This window comes from Balaenoptera acutorostrata, chromosome 6, assembly GCF_949987535.1.
Source record: "Balaenoptera acutorostrata chromosome 6, mBalAcu1.1, whole genome shotgun sequence".
Lineage (NCBI taxonomy): Eukaryota > Metazoa > Chordata > Mammalia > Artiodactyla > Balaenopteridae > Balaenoptera > Balaenoptera acutorostrata.
In genome coordinates, this window is record NC_080069.1 from 32,325,761 (window position 1) to 32,342,715 (window position 16,955).

General features: G+C 40.2%; 1 protein-coding gene across 21 annotated transcripts in view; it reads left to right on the forward strand.

Annotated features, from left to right (window-relative positions):
- Positions 1 to 1,107: 1,107 nt before the first annotated feature.
- Positions 1,108 to 16,955, forward strand: part of LOC130708511 (dihydropyrimidinase-like) — a 117,781-nt gene continuing 101,933 nt past the window's right edge. For 20 of the 21 annotated variants that reach the window (XR_009008734.1, XR_009008735.1, XM_057549205.1 and 17 more), the window contains exon 1: positions 1,108 to 1,448. Coding sequence is in view for 19 of the 21 variants with exons in the window: in XM_057549205.1 (XP_057405188.1) it covers positions 1,191 to 1,448 (258 nt within the window). In the remaining 2 variants the exon portion in view is untranslated. The remainder of the gene's footprint in view (positions 1,449 to 16,955) is intronic. The other variant, XM_057549202.1, reaches the window with a different exon arrangement.

A 16,955-nucleotide genomic window follows, 5' to 3' on the forward strand; every position in this document is an offset into this window, starting at 1 on the left:
TTAGAGAAGCAGATCAGTCCCAGAGCCGGAGGTCCCATCAGTTCCACCCAGGCGAGTGTTCTGAGAATGCACGGGGAGGATTTCCTGCTAAAGAAACTCCAGTGACTGTTGGCAGAACGAGGAAGAGAATAGACGATGCAGCAGCATGCGTCCACCACGCTCCCCACGCTTCCTGCGGCATTCGATCTCGGTGCTCTTGAAATCCCGCATTGCCGTCTTCCCCCACGCAGGGCTCCCCGAGCTCCCTTCTCTCTCACGGCTCCTCCTCTGCCTTCTCTTCATCCTTCTCACCTGGGAGGAAGGGGGTGGTCCACAGCTGTCCAACCCTATCCCCTCAGCTTGACCACGTGGAGGTCACACTCAACTTGCCATCACCTTCTTGGCGCCTTTATCCAGCTGTTCCCTCACCCAGAGCATCGTCCCTCTTCCCACCCCTCCTCTCTCCATGTCCACGTCCTCTGCGTCCTGCTTCAGATACCTCTTTGTGAATCTTCCATAGCTAATTTCCTTCAAGGCAGAAATAAACTCCCCCTTTCCTCTCAACTCGTATCTTTAGCCTCTCTCGAAGGTAGAATTTTCTGGTTTCTTTATTGTTATCCATTGAAATATGTATGTGTGTCACTGTTGGCTCTTAGCTCCTTGACGACGAGAATGTCATTTATCTTTGTTCCTCACATAGTTAAGAATATTTAAAAGGAAATCCAGATCAAGTGGTTCTTCGGGGCGTGGGTATTTTCATTGCTGCTGGTGGTGTCTGTCTGTCTCCCTCCCTTCCTCTCTCTCTCTGCCTGTCTCTCTGCGTTTTGGTACAGACACACTCTTCATAAAGGGAAGAAATGAGGTGGATTTCTTTCCCCAAAGTGCCTTTTCTTAGAAAGGAAAACAAACGTCCCTCGTCTTTAAAAGTGCCTCCAAGATTTTTCCCTTCCAATGACTGGAAGGGAAAAAATCTCGGTGTACATCCAGGGTCTGGACGTACACCTGGATTCAGGTCGGTGGAACTTTCAGGTCAGAACCCCGCTGACCTCTGCGCCCGCCCCAGCCTTTCGCGCAGGCCCAGCCCCCCGGGGGTGGAGCCGCTCCTCCCCCACCCCCTCGCAGCGGGTCCTTGATAAACCCGGAGCCGGGCCAGCGCGCCCGCCCCGTGCCGCCGGAAGGAGGGCGGCTCCGCAGCGTGTGCGCCCCTCGCCATGGCGGCGCCGTCGCGGTTCCTGATACGCGGTGGGCGCGTGGTCAACGACGACTCCTCGCAGGTGGCCGACGTGCTGGTGGAGGACGGCGTGGTGCGGGAGCTGGGGCGCGACCTGCTGCCGCCCGGGGACGCGCCGGCCGGGCTGCGGGTCCTAGACGCCGCCGGCAAGCTGGTCTTGCCCGGCGGCATCGACACGCACACGCAGTTCCCCTTCATGGGCTCGCGGTCCGTGGACGACTTCTACCAGCGCACCAAGGTACTCGCCTCGCCGCGCCCTGCACCGCGGTACGCCCGCCGAGCCCTCAGCCGCCTCTGAGGCTGCCCCCCGGGGTCTGGCCGGGCCGGCTCGCGCCGGCGTTGCACGGGGGCCTGAGGGGGCGGGAGCGAGGCGCGGGGGCCTGAGGGGGCGGGAGCGAGCCTCGGGGGCCTGAGGGGGCCGGAGCGAGCCTCGGGGGCCTGAGGGGGCGGGAGCGAGGCGCGGGGGCCTGAGGGGGCGGGAGCGAGCCTCGGGGGCCTGAGGAGGCGGGAGCGAGCCTCGGGGGCCTGAGAGGGCGGGAGCGAGGCGCGCGGGCCTGAGGGGGCGGGAGCGCGGCGCGGGGGCCTGAGGGGGCGGGAGCGAGGGGCGGGGGCCTGAGGGGGCGGGAGCGAGCCTCGGGGGTCTGAGGGGGCGGGAGCGAGGCGCGGGGGCCTGAGGGGGCGGGAGCGAGGGGCGGGGGCCTGAGGGGGCGGGAGCGAGCCTCGGGGGTCTGAGGGGGCGGGAGCGAGACGCGGAGCCCCGAGCGGGGTCAAGGCGCCCACGCTGAGCTTCCTTCTTCTAGGTGGCCCTCCTCGGTGGCATCAGCCCGGCTTTGGCCAAGCCGGGCGCCCCCTACTCACTTTGGGTATTTGTCTAAGTGCATTGCTGATGGCAGGGCATTCCATTGACACCCCCGTTTGCCAAGTGGGGACCTGCTGCTATGGCTGACCATCAGTCACCAGATCCACTAGCGTTTATTCCCCCTCATTATTTCCCTTTCTCTGATCAGGGTTCCAGATGAAGCAGCCAAGAAGAGGGGTTAGAATGTTGCCCGGGCAGGACATTCCTTCTCATTCTCAAGTTTATCTGTGCATGCCCCAAGACCCTGGGAGGTGGTTCTTAGTTTTCTATCTGTTCTTGGCCATTCTGGGATTCCAGTGTGGAGAGATTTACGGTTCCATACTTAGAAGGCAGGTTTTTGTAGCATATATATATATAGTCTGTTCTCACTATTTGACAGAACTTACTCACCAGTTGATTCTGTAGGCGTTTCTGTACTTAAAGGTTGTCAAAACATTAATAAGACCCAGGACTTCAGATGTAAAAGGTTTTATGGATAATCCTCCTCCTCTTGAAATATTTATAATAATCCAGGACATACCTTCTGGTCAATCATATCATCTAGATAAATACTATTTTTAGTTTTTATTACTTATTCAGTACCTATGGAGTATTACATAATGCAGTGTAGTCCAATTTATATATGAAATACAAATTTAAATAACAGAATTTGGTGTATAGTGCACCTTTATTTCTTTTAAACATAGACATATTTTAAGAGGTGAACTTTATCAACTTTACATGGACATATCTTTTTGGAAGTGGAGTATTAAGTTTGAATAGAATAAAGGTTTACAAATGGATATTGGCTAATATATGCATTTATATATATATATATATGTTATAAAAATAATTTTGTTTTGTTCTCTAAAACATCACATACATGTTTTCACCTTGGGAATCATTCCTATGTAAGTCAGTGCCTTAAAATATATATGCTAATAAACAATATTCAATGTGCTACAAAATAATTTAGTTAAATTTTTAAATGAACTTACCTTCTAGTTACCTCATTTCAATATTTATAGATTATAGGAATGAAGTACAGGAAACTGAATTTTACCTTATAGGGAACTTGCATTCAGGAGCACCATCAATTTTAGCCTGCAATGATTGTGCAAATATGTCTAAGAAAAGAAGCATGCACTTAGATGCAGAAATTCTTCCATCTTACAGCTTACAGTGTTTAAGAAGTTGATCTATATGCATATATAATAAGAAAGCTTTTAAAAATATGCCTTTGAAATTCAGTTGTTTATACAAATATTTTTAGGACAATAAGTTTGAAGAATATGACAAGAATTTAGAGCACCAAAGTGTTTTTTTTTTTTAATTGCCAGGTGGTTAAACATCTTTGTCATAAAGCTACAGTAAAGGCACGCATGTGAAATGTACATGTGTTAGGTGTAAGAAGGGATCTCCTCTCTTGGTTACACTATTGCCAATAGCTATTTCAGTCTCTTGAATTCAAACATAATTGGTGGATGCTCCAAGCTTAGAGTCCAAAATCATCCACGTGTTTTTTTTTTTTTTTTTTTTTTTTATATAATGAATGTATTTAATGGAACTTCATTTACAGTTCTTTTTTTTTTTTTTTTAACGCATTGTTTACTTTATTTATTTATTTATTTTTGGCTGTGTTGGGTCTTCGTTTCTGTGCGAGGGCTTACTCTAGTTGCTGCGAGCGGGGGCCCCTCTTCATCGCGGTGCGCGGGCCTCTCATTATCGTGGCCTCTCTTGTTGCGGAGCACAGGCTCCAGACGCGCAGGCTCAGTAATTGTGGCTCACAGGCCTAGTTGCTCCGCGGCATGTGGGATCTTCCCAGACCAGGGCTCGAACCCGTGTCCCCTGCATTAGCAGGCAGAGTGTCAACCACTGTGCCACCAGGGAAACCCCCGAGTTCTTCAGCTTTTTTATAAGATAGCCTCAATTTAAAATAATTACACTAATTAGTTTCACTCAGTAAGAGAATGAGATTCTGTGCAATCAGTTTGTCAGACATATATCACAAAATAAAACAACCGAATAAAATAATTGAGCATCCCTTCTCCAAACCGTCTTCCTCTCTGTTGCGCTCATGTTCCCTCTTTCTAACACCTAATTTCTATTCGTGGCAAGCCCTCCACCTCGGGTGACGCTTACTGTGTGAGTCCCCATAAACCAGACGTCCATCTGTTCTTTCTTTCTTTCGATTACTTCCGATGATAAAGCCACTCCTCTGTTATTGAGGTGGTGGCAACAATGGATATTTGTAGTGCGCTCCATCTTTTGTATGCCCTTCATTGAAGGCTGCTGAGTTGGTAGCTTCACGAAGGAGGATGCACTCTTCGGCATTTGTATGTGTGTGTTTGGGGAAGAGGGTTTTGTAATCGTTTTCATTCAAAAATAAATGCTGACAGCTTCACTCCAAATTAATAGTGTATACTTTTCCATGTCATCAATATTGACATTTGGAAATCTTATTCATTAGTCTGTGATCTGGAAGGAAACTATTTTAATGGCTCTTGGCCCTTGCATCTGTGATTCTCTTGTCATTGAAATCTGTAAAACATTGATATTAACTCTGAAATTGTATACTTTTAAACATTATTGACTTCCTGGGAAGAAGTCATATGTTAGAACCTTACAGCATACACTTCAGCTATAGAAAAACTATTAAGTGCTGTTTATTTAATTTAATAACACAGATCTAGGCCATTTAATTTTTTAGCCAGATTTATTAAGATATAATTCACATATGATTATAACTCATCCATTTAGAGTGTAAAATTCAGTCGTTTTTAGTATATTCACAGATATGTGCAGTGATCACGACGGTTAATTTTAAAACAGTTTTGTCACCTCAAGAAGAAATCCCATACCTATCACCCTACTATCCCCACAAGCCTCCTAGCCCTAAGCAATCACTTACTGCATTTTTGTTAAATCTCTAAAACCTTCATGAATCAGCACTTTGCTACAAATCTACAACTCTCTCTGCCACTATTTCTTTAAGTAGAAACTTTTTTTTGAGCAGTGTTAGGTTTACAGAAATATTAAGCAGATATAGAGATTCCATTTATTCTATTCTGCCAACGCCCCATTCCCTTTTCCCCAATTATTAACATCTTGCATTAGTGGTACATTTTTACAATTGATGAACCAATACTGATATATTGTTGTTAATTAAGTTTTACATTAGAGTTCACTATTTGTGTTGTACGTTCTATAGGTTTGGATAAATGTATAATGACATGTATTGACCATTACAATCTCATACATAATAGTTTCACTGCCCTAAAAATTCTTGTAATCTACCTGTTCATCATTCCTCTCTTGTCCCTAATTCCTGGCAACCCCTAATCTTTTTAGTGTCTCCATAATTTTGCCTTTTCCAGAGTGTTGTAGAGTTGGAAGATTTTCTTCCATGTTATCTTCCAGAAGTTTTATAGCTTTGTGTTTTATATTTAGGTCTGTGCTCTATTTTCACTTAATGTTCGTGAAAGGTGTAAGGTTTGTTTCTAAATTCACTTTTTTTTTTTTTTTTTGCATGTGGATGTCTAGTTATTCCAACATTGTTTGTTGAAAAGACTATCTTTGTTCATCATATTGCCTCTGTTCCTTTGTCAAAATCAGTTGACTGTATATGTCTTTGTCTATTTCTGGGCTTTCTATTCAGTTCCATTGATCTATTTGTCTATTCTTTTGCCCATACCACACTGTCTTGATTACTGTTAACTTTATAGTAAGTCTTGATTTTGGGTAATGTTAATCCTCCAACTTCGTTCTCTCCCTTCAATACTGTGTCAGCCATTCTGGGTTTTTACAAACTTTAGAATCAGTTGGTCAATATCCACAAGATCACTTGGGATTTTAATTGGGATTAATTAAATCTGTAGATCAAGTTGGGAAGAACTGACATCTTAACAATTTTGATCATCCTATACATGAACATGTAGTATCTCTCCATTTATTTAAATTATTTGATTGCTTTCATCACAGGTTTGTAGTATTTCCTCATATAGATATTACACATATTTTCTTCGACTTATACCTAAGTATTTCATTTTTGGGTGTTAATGTAAATGATATTGTGTTTTTAATTTCAAAACCCAGTTGTACATTGCTGGTGTACAGGGAAGCAATTAATTTGTATATGTGAAAAATGTATCCTGCAACCTTGCTATAATTGCTTATTAGTTCTCAAAGTTTTTTGTTGATTCTGTGAGATTTCCTACATAGATGATCATGTCATCTACAAAAACAGTTTTGTTTCTTCCTTTCCAATTTATATACTTTTAATTTCCTTTTTTTGTCTAATTATATTAGCTGTGAATTCTAGGACAATGTTGAAAAATGTGTTAAGAGGCGATATCCTTGCCTTGTTCTTTTTTATTTATTTATTTATTTATTTTTGGCTGTGTTGGGTCTTCGTTTCTGTGCGAGGGCTTTCTCCAGTTGCGGCAAGCGGGGGCCACTCTTCATCGCGGTGCGTGGGCCCCTCGCTATCGTTGCCTCTCTTGTTGTGGAGCACAGGCTCCAGGCGCGCAGGCTCAGTAGTTGTGGCTCACGGGCCTGGCTGCTCCGCGGCATGTGGGATCTTCCCAGACCAGGGCTCGAGCCCGTGTCCCCTGCATTAGCAGGCAGATTCTCAACCACTGCGCCACCAGGGAAGCCCCCTTGCCTTGTTCTTAATCTTAGTGAGAAAGCATCTAGTTTCTCACTAATAAATATTATATTAGCTGTAGGTGTTTTGTAAATTCTCATTCTTAAGTTGCAATAGTTCCCTTCTATTTCTAGTTTACTGAACGTTTTTGTCATGAATGAATGCTGGATTTGTCAAATGCTTTTTCTGTATCTATTAATAGGACCATATAGTTTTTCTTCTTTAACCTGTTTATATGATGAATTACACTAGTTGGTTTTCTTATGTTGAACCAGCCTTGTATACCTGGAATAAATCCCACTTGCCCATGGTGTATAATTCTGTTCGTACATAGTTGGATTTGATTGACTAATATTTTGTTCAGGATTTTTGCAACTATATTCATTTGTCTGAATTTTTCCCTTTTTTTTGTAATGCTTTGTATGCTTTTGGTGTTAGGAGAATGCTGGTTTCATAGAATGAGTTAGAAAGTATTCATTCTAGTTCCATTTTTAGAGAATAAGCATACATTTTCCCTAAAATATTTGTTAAAATTCACCAGTGAACCAATCTGGCCCTAGTGCTTTCTTTTTGGCAGGTTATTAATTATAGTTTCAAATCCTTTAATAGATACAGGCCTATTGAGATTGTCTGTTTCTCCGTGTGTAATTTTGGTGCTGGAACAACTGGACAGCTACATGCAAAAAAAAAAAAAAAGAATCTAGACAAAGACCTTACACTTTTCATACACATTAAATGGATCATAGAACTCAATATAAAATGCAACAGGACTTCATTAAAATAAAATAATAATAAAATAAAATGTAATGCCCCCGGTAAGCCTTTTTAGATTCTTAAATCATGTGTTTCTCCCTAATTATGCCTTAATTTCACCAGGTTTATACCTCTGCAATATTTATAAAAGAAATCTTGCATGTTATATGTACATGCCTATCAACTCCATTGGACTGTGACCTCGTTGAGGGCTGGTAGGATGTGTCATTCATCTTTGGTGCCAGTTCAACATTTGTTCTGGTACAAAATAGTAAGTAGAATATATCCTTTGAATTGAACAATGCAGAGTTTTTGTTAATTTAAAATTCAGTTTCACAGGCCTACAATTACTAAATGGTATAAGGACACAAAACTCTTTATAACTAAAACATTCACGAGTCCATTTATGAAATCAGTGTCCGCTCAGCTCTCCTTTGCTCATCATAGTGGAATTGATCCCCACCCACCAGGTCAGGTGTTTGATTAGTTCTTTTTGATAGGGGAATGGTGCCAATAACCACTAATCAAAACAATTGCAATGAAGTTGATTGCAAGGGAAATAGTCCCATCAAAGGAGTATGATTAGACTTGGTAAAAGAGGGGCAAAGGGAAGGGAGAAGGAAAAGCAGAAGTGTACAAGCAATCTCCCCAAGTAAGGGGGAAGACCAAAAAGAAGGAAGAGTGGGGCAGTGGTGGAGGTTCTCCCCAGGGTTCTCTCCAGGCAGACAGCGGGAACAAGCAGGGCAGGGAGGTGGTGGTGCGTAAGGACACCTCAGTGTTGTAGGTGTACGGACACCTACAGTATGGAGCTGCAGGCTTAAACTTTCCAGAATAAATCTCAGCTTTGGATAGGAGCCTGTTATCAGACCCACCCTCAAATCACTAGGCACCAACTATCCTATGGAAAAGGGCAGAGTCCAAAATTTTGATTAAAAATAATATATGAGCTTAAAACAAATATAAGCCTACATATTTTTAACAGAGAAACTTAACATATCTACTAGATATTGGGAAATCTGAGCTCTTATGAACCCAAATAAAAGCAGGGGAAAGATAGCAGAGATACTGTTTGAAAGTGACCGGTTTTTTGGTGTGTATGTCCATGCAGGTAGCCCTTACTTTGTGTGCCCATGGTTTGTTGACTGGTGCACATTGTGCTACTCACAATTGCTCCGTGTCAAAGTATCATTTTCATAAATTAAACTCATGACTCTCATGCAAATGTAAAATGAGTATATGGCACAGATTTAATGAACCCATTAAGAAGAGAACTGGCATGATGGTAGTGCTGATTCAAAAGAACTAAATGGGGTGGAAGCTTTTATAGTAGCTGGAAGAATTCTTAAATAGGATTACTGATTTTAGATAAAAAATAGCTAATGTTCTGTAGGGAAAATCAGCTAACATTCTGAATTTTGGAAATTGTATTTTCCATCAGAAAGGAATCATTTGCATCCCTACTGAACAGACGTTATTTGTATTGCTATCTGACAGAAATCAAGGTACCAATTAACATCAACCCCTTCAGAATTACACCATACCTTTACCAATAGTAAATAACAAGTTAAACAAAGATGCAAAGGTACATGCCTAGAGATTCAGATAATCCGCAGGCAGGCCTGATAATCAAACCCTAGCATAACTAAGAAAGAACAGGCAAAAGTCCCTTTAGTTTTTTTCAGGCTTTTGGATCCTTTTCCTTAGCACCATTTTACAAAGGTTTTTCTCTTCCGTATCTTACTGATGTCAAGGAGACTAGAATTACTGGGAAGGGTATTCTCAGATATATTATCAAGTTATCCCATTGTAAAAAATACCAAAAACCAAAAAACTAACCTTGAAGCTATCCACATGATTAAAGAAAAACTATACAATTTTGAGTGAGAGCAGAAACTGCTCTTAGAAAGCATAGTATTAGTGAGTTCTTACAGGCTCCCAGGTAGCTATATCATCAGAGAGAAGGAAGCACCAGAAGAGGTATTTTACCCATGTTTGGTCAATACGAGGGAGTGCAGAATTGCTTTTGACACAGTCTAGAGGCTGACATTGATACCATGCCAGAGACCCGTAAGCATGTTGTGCTTTCTCAAAGGTCTTCTCTGTGAGCTGAGCTGCCTTCGAACTTAGAACATGAATTGTATGGTTTTAGCCTGAACAAGATTCTGGAAATAGTTTATAAAATAATATCTGCATATAGGCCTCACCTTGGAGAGAGCTCATTACATTCCTGGGCACTGCAGTGCTACCAGATATCATGAGAAATAGAGGCAGGACAAGAATGCCAAGGGAGGGTTGCTCAGCATAGATGACTGATGTGACCATTGTGATGATTTGACCAACTCCAAAGTTCATTCCCATGTCACCACTAAAACATTTTTTCCCCTTCATTGCTAATGTCTGAGAGGAAATTTCTTTCCTCTACCCTCTTAGGTTTATTCGTAGGGGCCTGCAAAGTAAACTGACAAACGACAGAATAATGGAAGAAAAAACATCAATTATTTTAATGAATATTTTCTGTGTGAAAGAGTCCAACAGGAAGGAAGTGAAACTCAAAGAAGTAGTTAGACTTGGGAGCTTATATTCCATTTTTAAGAAAGGAAAGGGGGTTTGGAGGAAAGTGAGTAGGAAATGAATGGGGAAACTGATGGGAGATAAGCGGTATTTTCATAAGGTTTGTTTACGTAGACTCACCTCAGTGCCCATTCTCCACCTTTGGTGACAAGAGTCACTCTCTTCTTCCTGGTTCGGGAGAGGGGGCCCCGGTCTCAGGGAAAATTCATGCCCTGCTTTTAGGGAGAAAAGGGGAGGGAAGATTTCTTCCTGCATCTGCTGATTTTCAATTGCTTTCAGCTCAAAACCATATTTATGCCAAAGTGGCATTTTTTGAGGTGGCATTTTTTTTTTTTTAATTTATTGATTTTTGGCTGTGTTGGGTCTTCGTTTCTGTGCGAGGGCTTTCTCCAGTTGCGGCAAGTGGGGGCCACTCTTCATCGCGGTGCGCAGGCCTCTTATTATCGTGGCCTCTCTTGTTGCGGAGCACAGGCTCCAGACGCGCAGGCTCAGTAGTTGTGGCTCACGGGCCCAGTTGCTCCGCGGCATGTGGGATCTTCCCAGACCAGGGCTCGAACCCATGTTCCCTGCATTGGCAGGCAGATTCTCAACCACTGCACCACCAGGGAAGCCTTCCCCAAAGATTTTTATTGTTCCTTTATAAACTTGCCCTCCCACCCCTCTTTGCTCTTCCCATCAACTGACCATTAGACATGATGCCATTAGACATCAGGTTAATTTGCATAGAGAATTTTATATAAATAGAGTCGTACAGTATATATTGTCTTTTACCTGGTTTCTTCCACTGCATAATTATCATGTAATTAATCCACATTCTTGCACTTATCTATAATGTATTTATTTTTATTATCCACTATTCTACTATATGGATTTACCACAGTTTGTTTATCCTTTCCCTTACTGATAAATATTTGTGTTGTTTCCAGGTTAGGCATTATAAATAAAACATTTGCTGTCATTAATCTTTTTAATTTTAGCCATCTAATAGGTGTGTAGAAGAATACCATTGTGACTTTTGTTTGCATTTCCCTAATGACTATCCTATAGAATAGCTTTTTATGTGCTAAATTGTGTTACATATATCTTTGGTAAAGTGTCTATTCAAAATTTTTGGCCACTTTTTCAAAAGGTGGGTTTTTAAATTTGTATTATTATTTTAAAAAATTAAAGTATAATGACACACAACATTATATTAGTCTCAGGTGTACACCTAATGATTCAAAATTTGTATATATTGCAAAATGATCATTGCAATAATTCTAGTTAACACCCGTCACCATACATAGTTACAAAATTGTTTTTTCTTGTATTGACAACTTTTAAGATTTACACTCTTAGCAACTTTCAAATATGCTATACAGTATTAACTATAGTCTCAGTGCTGTAGTTTACATTCTAATGACTTATTTATTTTATAACTGCAAGTTTGTACCTTTTGATCCCCTTTACCTATTTCATGCATACCACCATCCCCCACCTCTGGCAACCACGAATTTGTTCTCTAAATCTATAACATTGTTTTGTTTATTTGTTTGTTTCTGTTTTCCTTAGATTCCACATATAGGTAAGATCATATGGTATTTGTCTTTCTCTATCCGACATATTTTTCTAAGCATAATGCCCTCAAGGTCCATCCATGTTATCTCAAATGTCAAGATTTCTTTCTTTTTTTATGACTGAATAATATTTCATTGTGTATATATACTTTTTTTATATACATTCATTCATCAGTGGACACTTTGTTTCCATATCTTGGCTATAGTAAATAATGCTGCAATGAACATGGGGGTGCATATATCTTTTCGAGTTATTGTTTTTATTTTCTTTGTCTAAAAACCCAGAAGTGGAATTGCTGGATCCCATGAGAGTTCCAGTTTTAATTTTTTGAGTAACCTCATACTGCTTTTCACAATGGCTATACCAATTTACTTTCCCACCAAGAGTGCAGAGGGGTTCCCTTTATTCCACGTTCTTGCCAATGCTTATCTCTTATGTTTTTGGTGATAGCCATACTAACAGGTGTAAAGTGATATCTCCTTGTGATTTTGATTCCCATTTCCTAGTAATTAGTGATATTGAGCATCTTTTATGTGCTACCTGTTGGCCATTTGAATACCTTCTTTGGAAAAATGTCTTTTCAGATTCTTTGTTCATTTTTTACTTGGATTATTTGACTTTTCTGCTATTCAGTTGCATGAGTTCCTTACAAATTTTGGATATTAACTCCTAATCAAATATGTGGTTCACAAATAGTTTTTCCCATTCCATAGGTTGCCTTTTCATTTTGTTTATTATTTCCTTTGGTGCTCAGAAGCTTTTTAATTTGATATAGACTCACTTGTTTGTTTTTTATTTTGTTGCTTGTGCTTTAGGTGTCATATCCAAAAAAATCATTGCCAAGATCCTTGTGAAGGAGGATTTTTTTTATGTTTTCATCTGGGAGTTTTATGTAAACCTGGTTTCAGGGCTTCCATTCAAGTCTTTCATCTATTTTGTGTTAATATCTGTGTATGGCGGAAGACACTGGTCTTGTTTTATTCTTTTACGTGTAGTTGTCCAGTTTCCCCAGCACCATTTATTAAAAAGACTGTCCTTTCCCCATTGTATATTCTTGGCTCCTTTGTTACAAATTAATTTACCATATACATGTGGGTTTATTCCTGGTCTCTCTATTTTGTTCCATTAATCAATGTATCTTTTTTTTATACCAATGTATATCATAGTTTTGATTACTATAGCTTTATAATATAATTTGAAATCAAGGAGCATGATGCCTCCAGCTTTGTTCGTCTATCTCAAGACTGGTTTGGCTATTTGGGGTCTTTTGTGATTCCATACAAATTTTAGAATGTTTTGTTCATTTTGTTAATGCAGTGTGTCACATTGATTGATTTGTGGATATTGAACAATCCTTGCATCCCTAGAATAAATCCCAGTTGCTCAGGTATGTGATTCTATTAATTACTGTAGAATCTTGTTTGCTAATGTCTTGTTGAGGATTTTTGCATCTATATTTACTGTTCATCAGGGATTAAATCTTTGGGAAAGAAATAGGTGATCCAAAATGATTAGGTTATAAAACATGTTCTTATTAGATTCTTGTATTTATTTTTATTAGTCATTCTATGAGCCATTTATTGATTTTATTTTTTTGGCGTCCTTTTCTGGTTTTGGTATCAGGGTAATGCTGGCCTCCTCAACTGAGTTTCAAAGTGTTTCCACTTCATTTTTTGGAAAATTTTGAAAAGGATTGGTATTAATTCTTCTTTGAATGTTTGGTAGAATTTACCAGTGAAGTCATCTGGTTCTGGACTCTTTTGTTGGGATATTTTTGATCACTAATTCAATCTCTTCTTGGTTTGTTCAAATCTTATTATTGGGTTTTAAGAGTTCTTTATATGTTCTTTATAGATACAAGTTCTTTATCAAATATGTTACTTACAAGTATTTTCTCCAGTCCATGGCTCCTATTTCGATTTTCTTAACTGTGAATGCTTTTTTCAAAGAGCAGACATTTTTATCATGATGAAGTCCAGTTGATTGATTTTTTTCTTTTATGTATTGTGATTTTAGTGTCATATCAAAGAAATATTTGCCTAACCCAAGGTCACAAAGATTTTCTCCTATGTTTTCTTGTAAAAGTTGTATAATTTTAGGTTTTACAATTAGGTCTACAATCCATTTTGAGCTAACTTTTGTATAAAGTGTGAGATATGAATGAAAATTGATTTTTTGTTTACACAAGGATCAAATTGCTCCAGGACTATTTGTTGCACAGACGATCTTTTCTCTACTGAGTTGCCTTTGTAGCACAAACGCAAAACTATTATGTCATGAGTTTTGCTCAAACCCAGTCAGATTCCCATCTTGAAAATCCACCTTAAACCATTGAAGTTCAGACCCCTAATCTTGTCAATATGTTCCCACAACTCCTGCTTCTGATAACTGCTAAGATTCTGCCAAGGTGGTGTTCTCACTCGCTGATGGAGGTTTAAAAAACTTAGCGGTGCTTCATGGAGAGAGAACCAACTGACAAATTCCAACCCAATCTGATAATTTCTTTATTTTAAATTGAAATCATTATTTAAGAATGTGTTTAGATAGGAGATATTATACTTTATTAGGGTTCATTTTGTCAGGTGTGATTTCACAAGGAATTTTTTGATCATAACTTAAGACTTACTGTTGTGAAAAATATTTGACAGTAGTTTTGAAAAGCACAATTAGTCAAATTTGCACTTAAAATTATAATTCTTTTATTTTTAAATTAGAACTGTTTATCCTTTAATATTTAATAAGGGCTTCATAGGAGTGCTTCTCACTTTTATTTGTTTATTCATACAAAAATTACTTTTGGGAAACATTAGTTTGTAACACTGCAACAAGAAACTACAGGAACTATAGGACTAAAAACAGTCACATTTGGTCACAGCAACTCGTGGCAAATATAATATAAACTACGGCTTAGAGACCACGATGGTATAGATTAAATCTTTGGGATAGAAATGAGTGATCCAAAATGCATTAGGTTATAAAACATATTCTTATTAGATTCTTGTATTTATTTCTGTTAGTAATTATAAATATAAGCCATTTATTGAAGTCTCATGATATTTCTAGCCGTGACCATTTTCTAGGAAGTGTTTTTATAAAATACACGTGATTTTATTCTCATATTAAAACTGTGGATACTGAGGGCTTCCCTGGTGGCGCAGTGGTTAAGAATCCGCTTGCCAATGCAGGGGACACGGGTTCGAGCCCTGGTCTGGGAAGATCTCACATGCTGCGGAGCAGCTAAGCCTGCAAGCTACAACTACTGAAGGCCCCGCCTAGATCCCGTGCTCTGCAACAAGAGAAGCCACCGCAATGAGAAGCCTGCGCACCGCAAGAAAGGGTAGCTCCCGCTTGCCGCAGCTAGAGAAAGCCCACGAGCCCAAGGCAACCAAAAATAAAACAAATAAACATAAATAAATTTTTTTTTAAATGTGGATACTGAGATTTAGAGAGCTCTGGTGAGGAGCAGAGCTCCAACGCCTTCCTTGTCTCCTATCCTGTTGGGGCTCTGTACCCTCTCCTTCCCTAGGTCCACAGAGCCTCAAGTCTATTGAAACTGATTTGGTCCTCTCTCCTCAATGTCAACCTGCCTGTTTTCTTTGTTACTTCTTTGCTCTAATACACTACCCACATCGTGGCTTGGAGGATTTGTATGCAGGGTTATTTACCATACACAATTAGGAAACCCCTCCCCGTGTGTTCTTCGGTCTCTGGCCATGGCATTGGCAGTAGTCTGGGCTCACTCTCACTTATCACTGAGCCTCTGATTGGAGTCCTGGCGGCCAAGGCACTGTCACTCATGACAGCACAGCCTTTCTCCTTTGATACTTTCATAATCTGAAAATGAAATGCACATCTTTCACTGGTAGATTAGAAATGGAATTTTCTTCTCTACTTTTCGGTGGCAGACTAGGTTTTAAAGCCTCAAGTGACTGTGTGAACTTGTATCTTGTCTCTGCCAGCTGTCTGCATCAGCAGCATGGGGTGACTTTGGTTGCCAGACCGTTCTCATGCTGTCCACCCATCAAATGGCTTCCACCCAGGGTCCCAGGAGTGTGTTGGTTTCCTGAGGAACAAAATCCTATCTTCCAGTAGAACGCTTACTTCCAGCTACTCACTGGCACATACAGAGTCCTACAGAGTTTGTAAACCTAGCTTTTCTTCTTACCACTTGGAGATTAATCCTATAATGCCCTCATTCTTCCAGAACAATAGTTCTCCACCTGAGAATTAAACAATTGCTTCTTTAAGCCACATTGAGCCACATCTGGCAGGAAATGTTGTACTGAAAATTGGAAGATCTAACTGGTGGCTGGATTTGACATCGCTGAGTCTTTTGTAATATTCTCCGCTTCATTTTGCTGAGAAATGAAAGTTTGCATTAGGTGGTCTGGAGTTGTGAAACACAAATGTGGACATATGGAAAAAATTCTCAAAGCTCTTTTTATTTTTCTTGAAGTGGCAATATTGCCTTATGTTTAAATCCATTGAGTAGAATAATATTACTTATTTAAAAGCCTACATATTTTCAGCTTTATAATATCAGGCATGCCTATGGAAAGAAGCCTTTCCTCAGAGAGGGGAAATAGTGAGTATTTAGAATGACAATTGTAATTTTAGCAGTTTAACTGGGACTTTTTGTTTTTTATTATTTGGTTAAAGGGCCAGATAGTAAATATTTAGGCTCTGTGGGCCTGGAACTACTGAACGCTGCCACTGCAGAGTGAAAGCAGCCCTGGACTGTACTTAATTGAATGGGTGTGGCAGTGTTTCAATGAAACATTGTTTAGACAGGAACAAAGCAGATTTGGACCTCATGCCAATTTGTTGACCCTTACCCTAGAAAAAACTCTGAGTTTCACATTCTTTTCTTATATCCCCATGACCCTCCTTTTTAAAATCATCTGCCATCTATCTATACGGTGCAGTGCAATGTTAGGTTGCCAGATTTATGTTTGTTGATTGTATGTCTCCCAAACTATATATTTATATGAAATTCAAATTTATCTGGGCATGGTGTATTTTACCTGGCAACCCTATCCCAGTGACCTTTTTCCCACATAGTCCACCTTAATTTGGAGCTTGATGTCCTTCCCTAGATCAAAATCTTCTTTGGAAAATGTCTGAAGTTCTTAAAGATCAGCTGAGGGGGAATTTAGGGCCACACTGCCTTTCCTACGATTGCCTTTGTTGCATGTTAGGAACAATAATGAAGGAAAAGGAACAAAGTTTTTGTCTCAGGCTAAATACAAGCACATCTGTACTTGTGCAAGAGAGGTTTGGTGGAGCCGTAATTTCCTTTCCATTCCCTGAACATCTGCCCTGGTCACAGGTTACCTGTTGTTTCTAGGTAAGTGAATCCTGATGGAGTCAACATGGAGGAC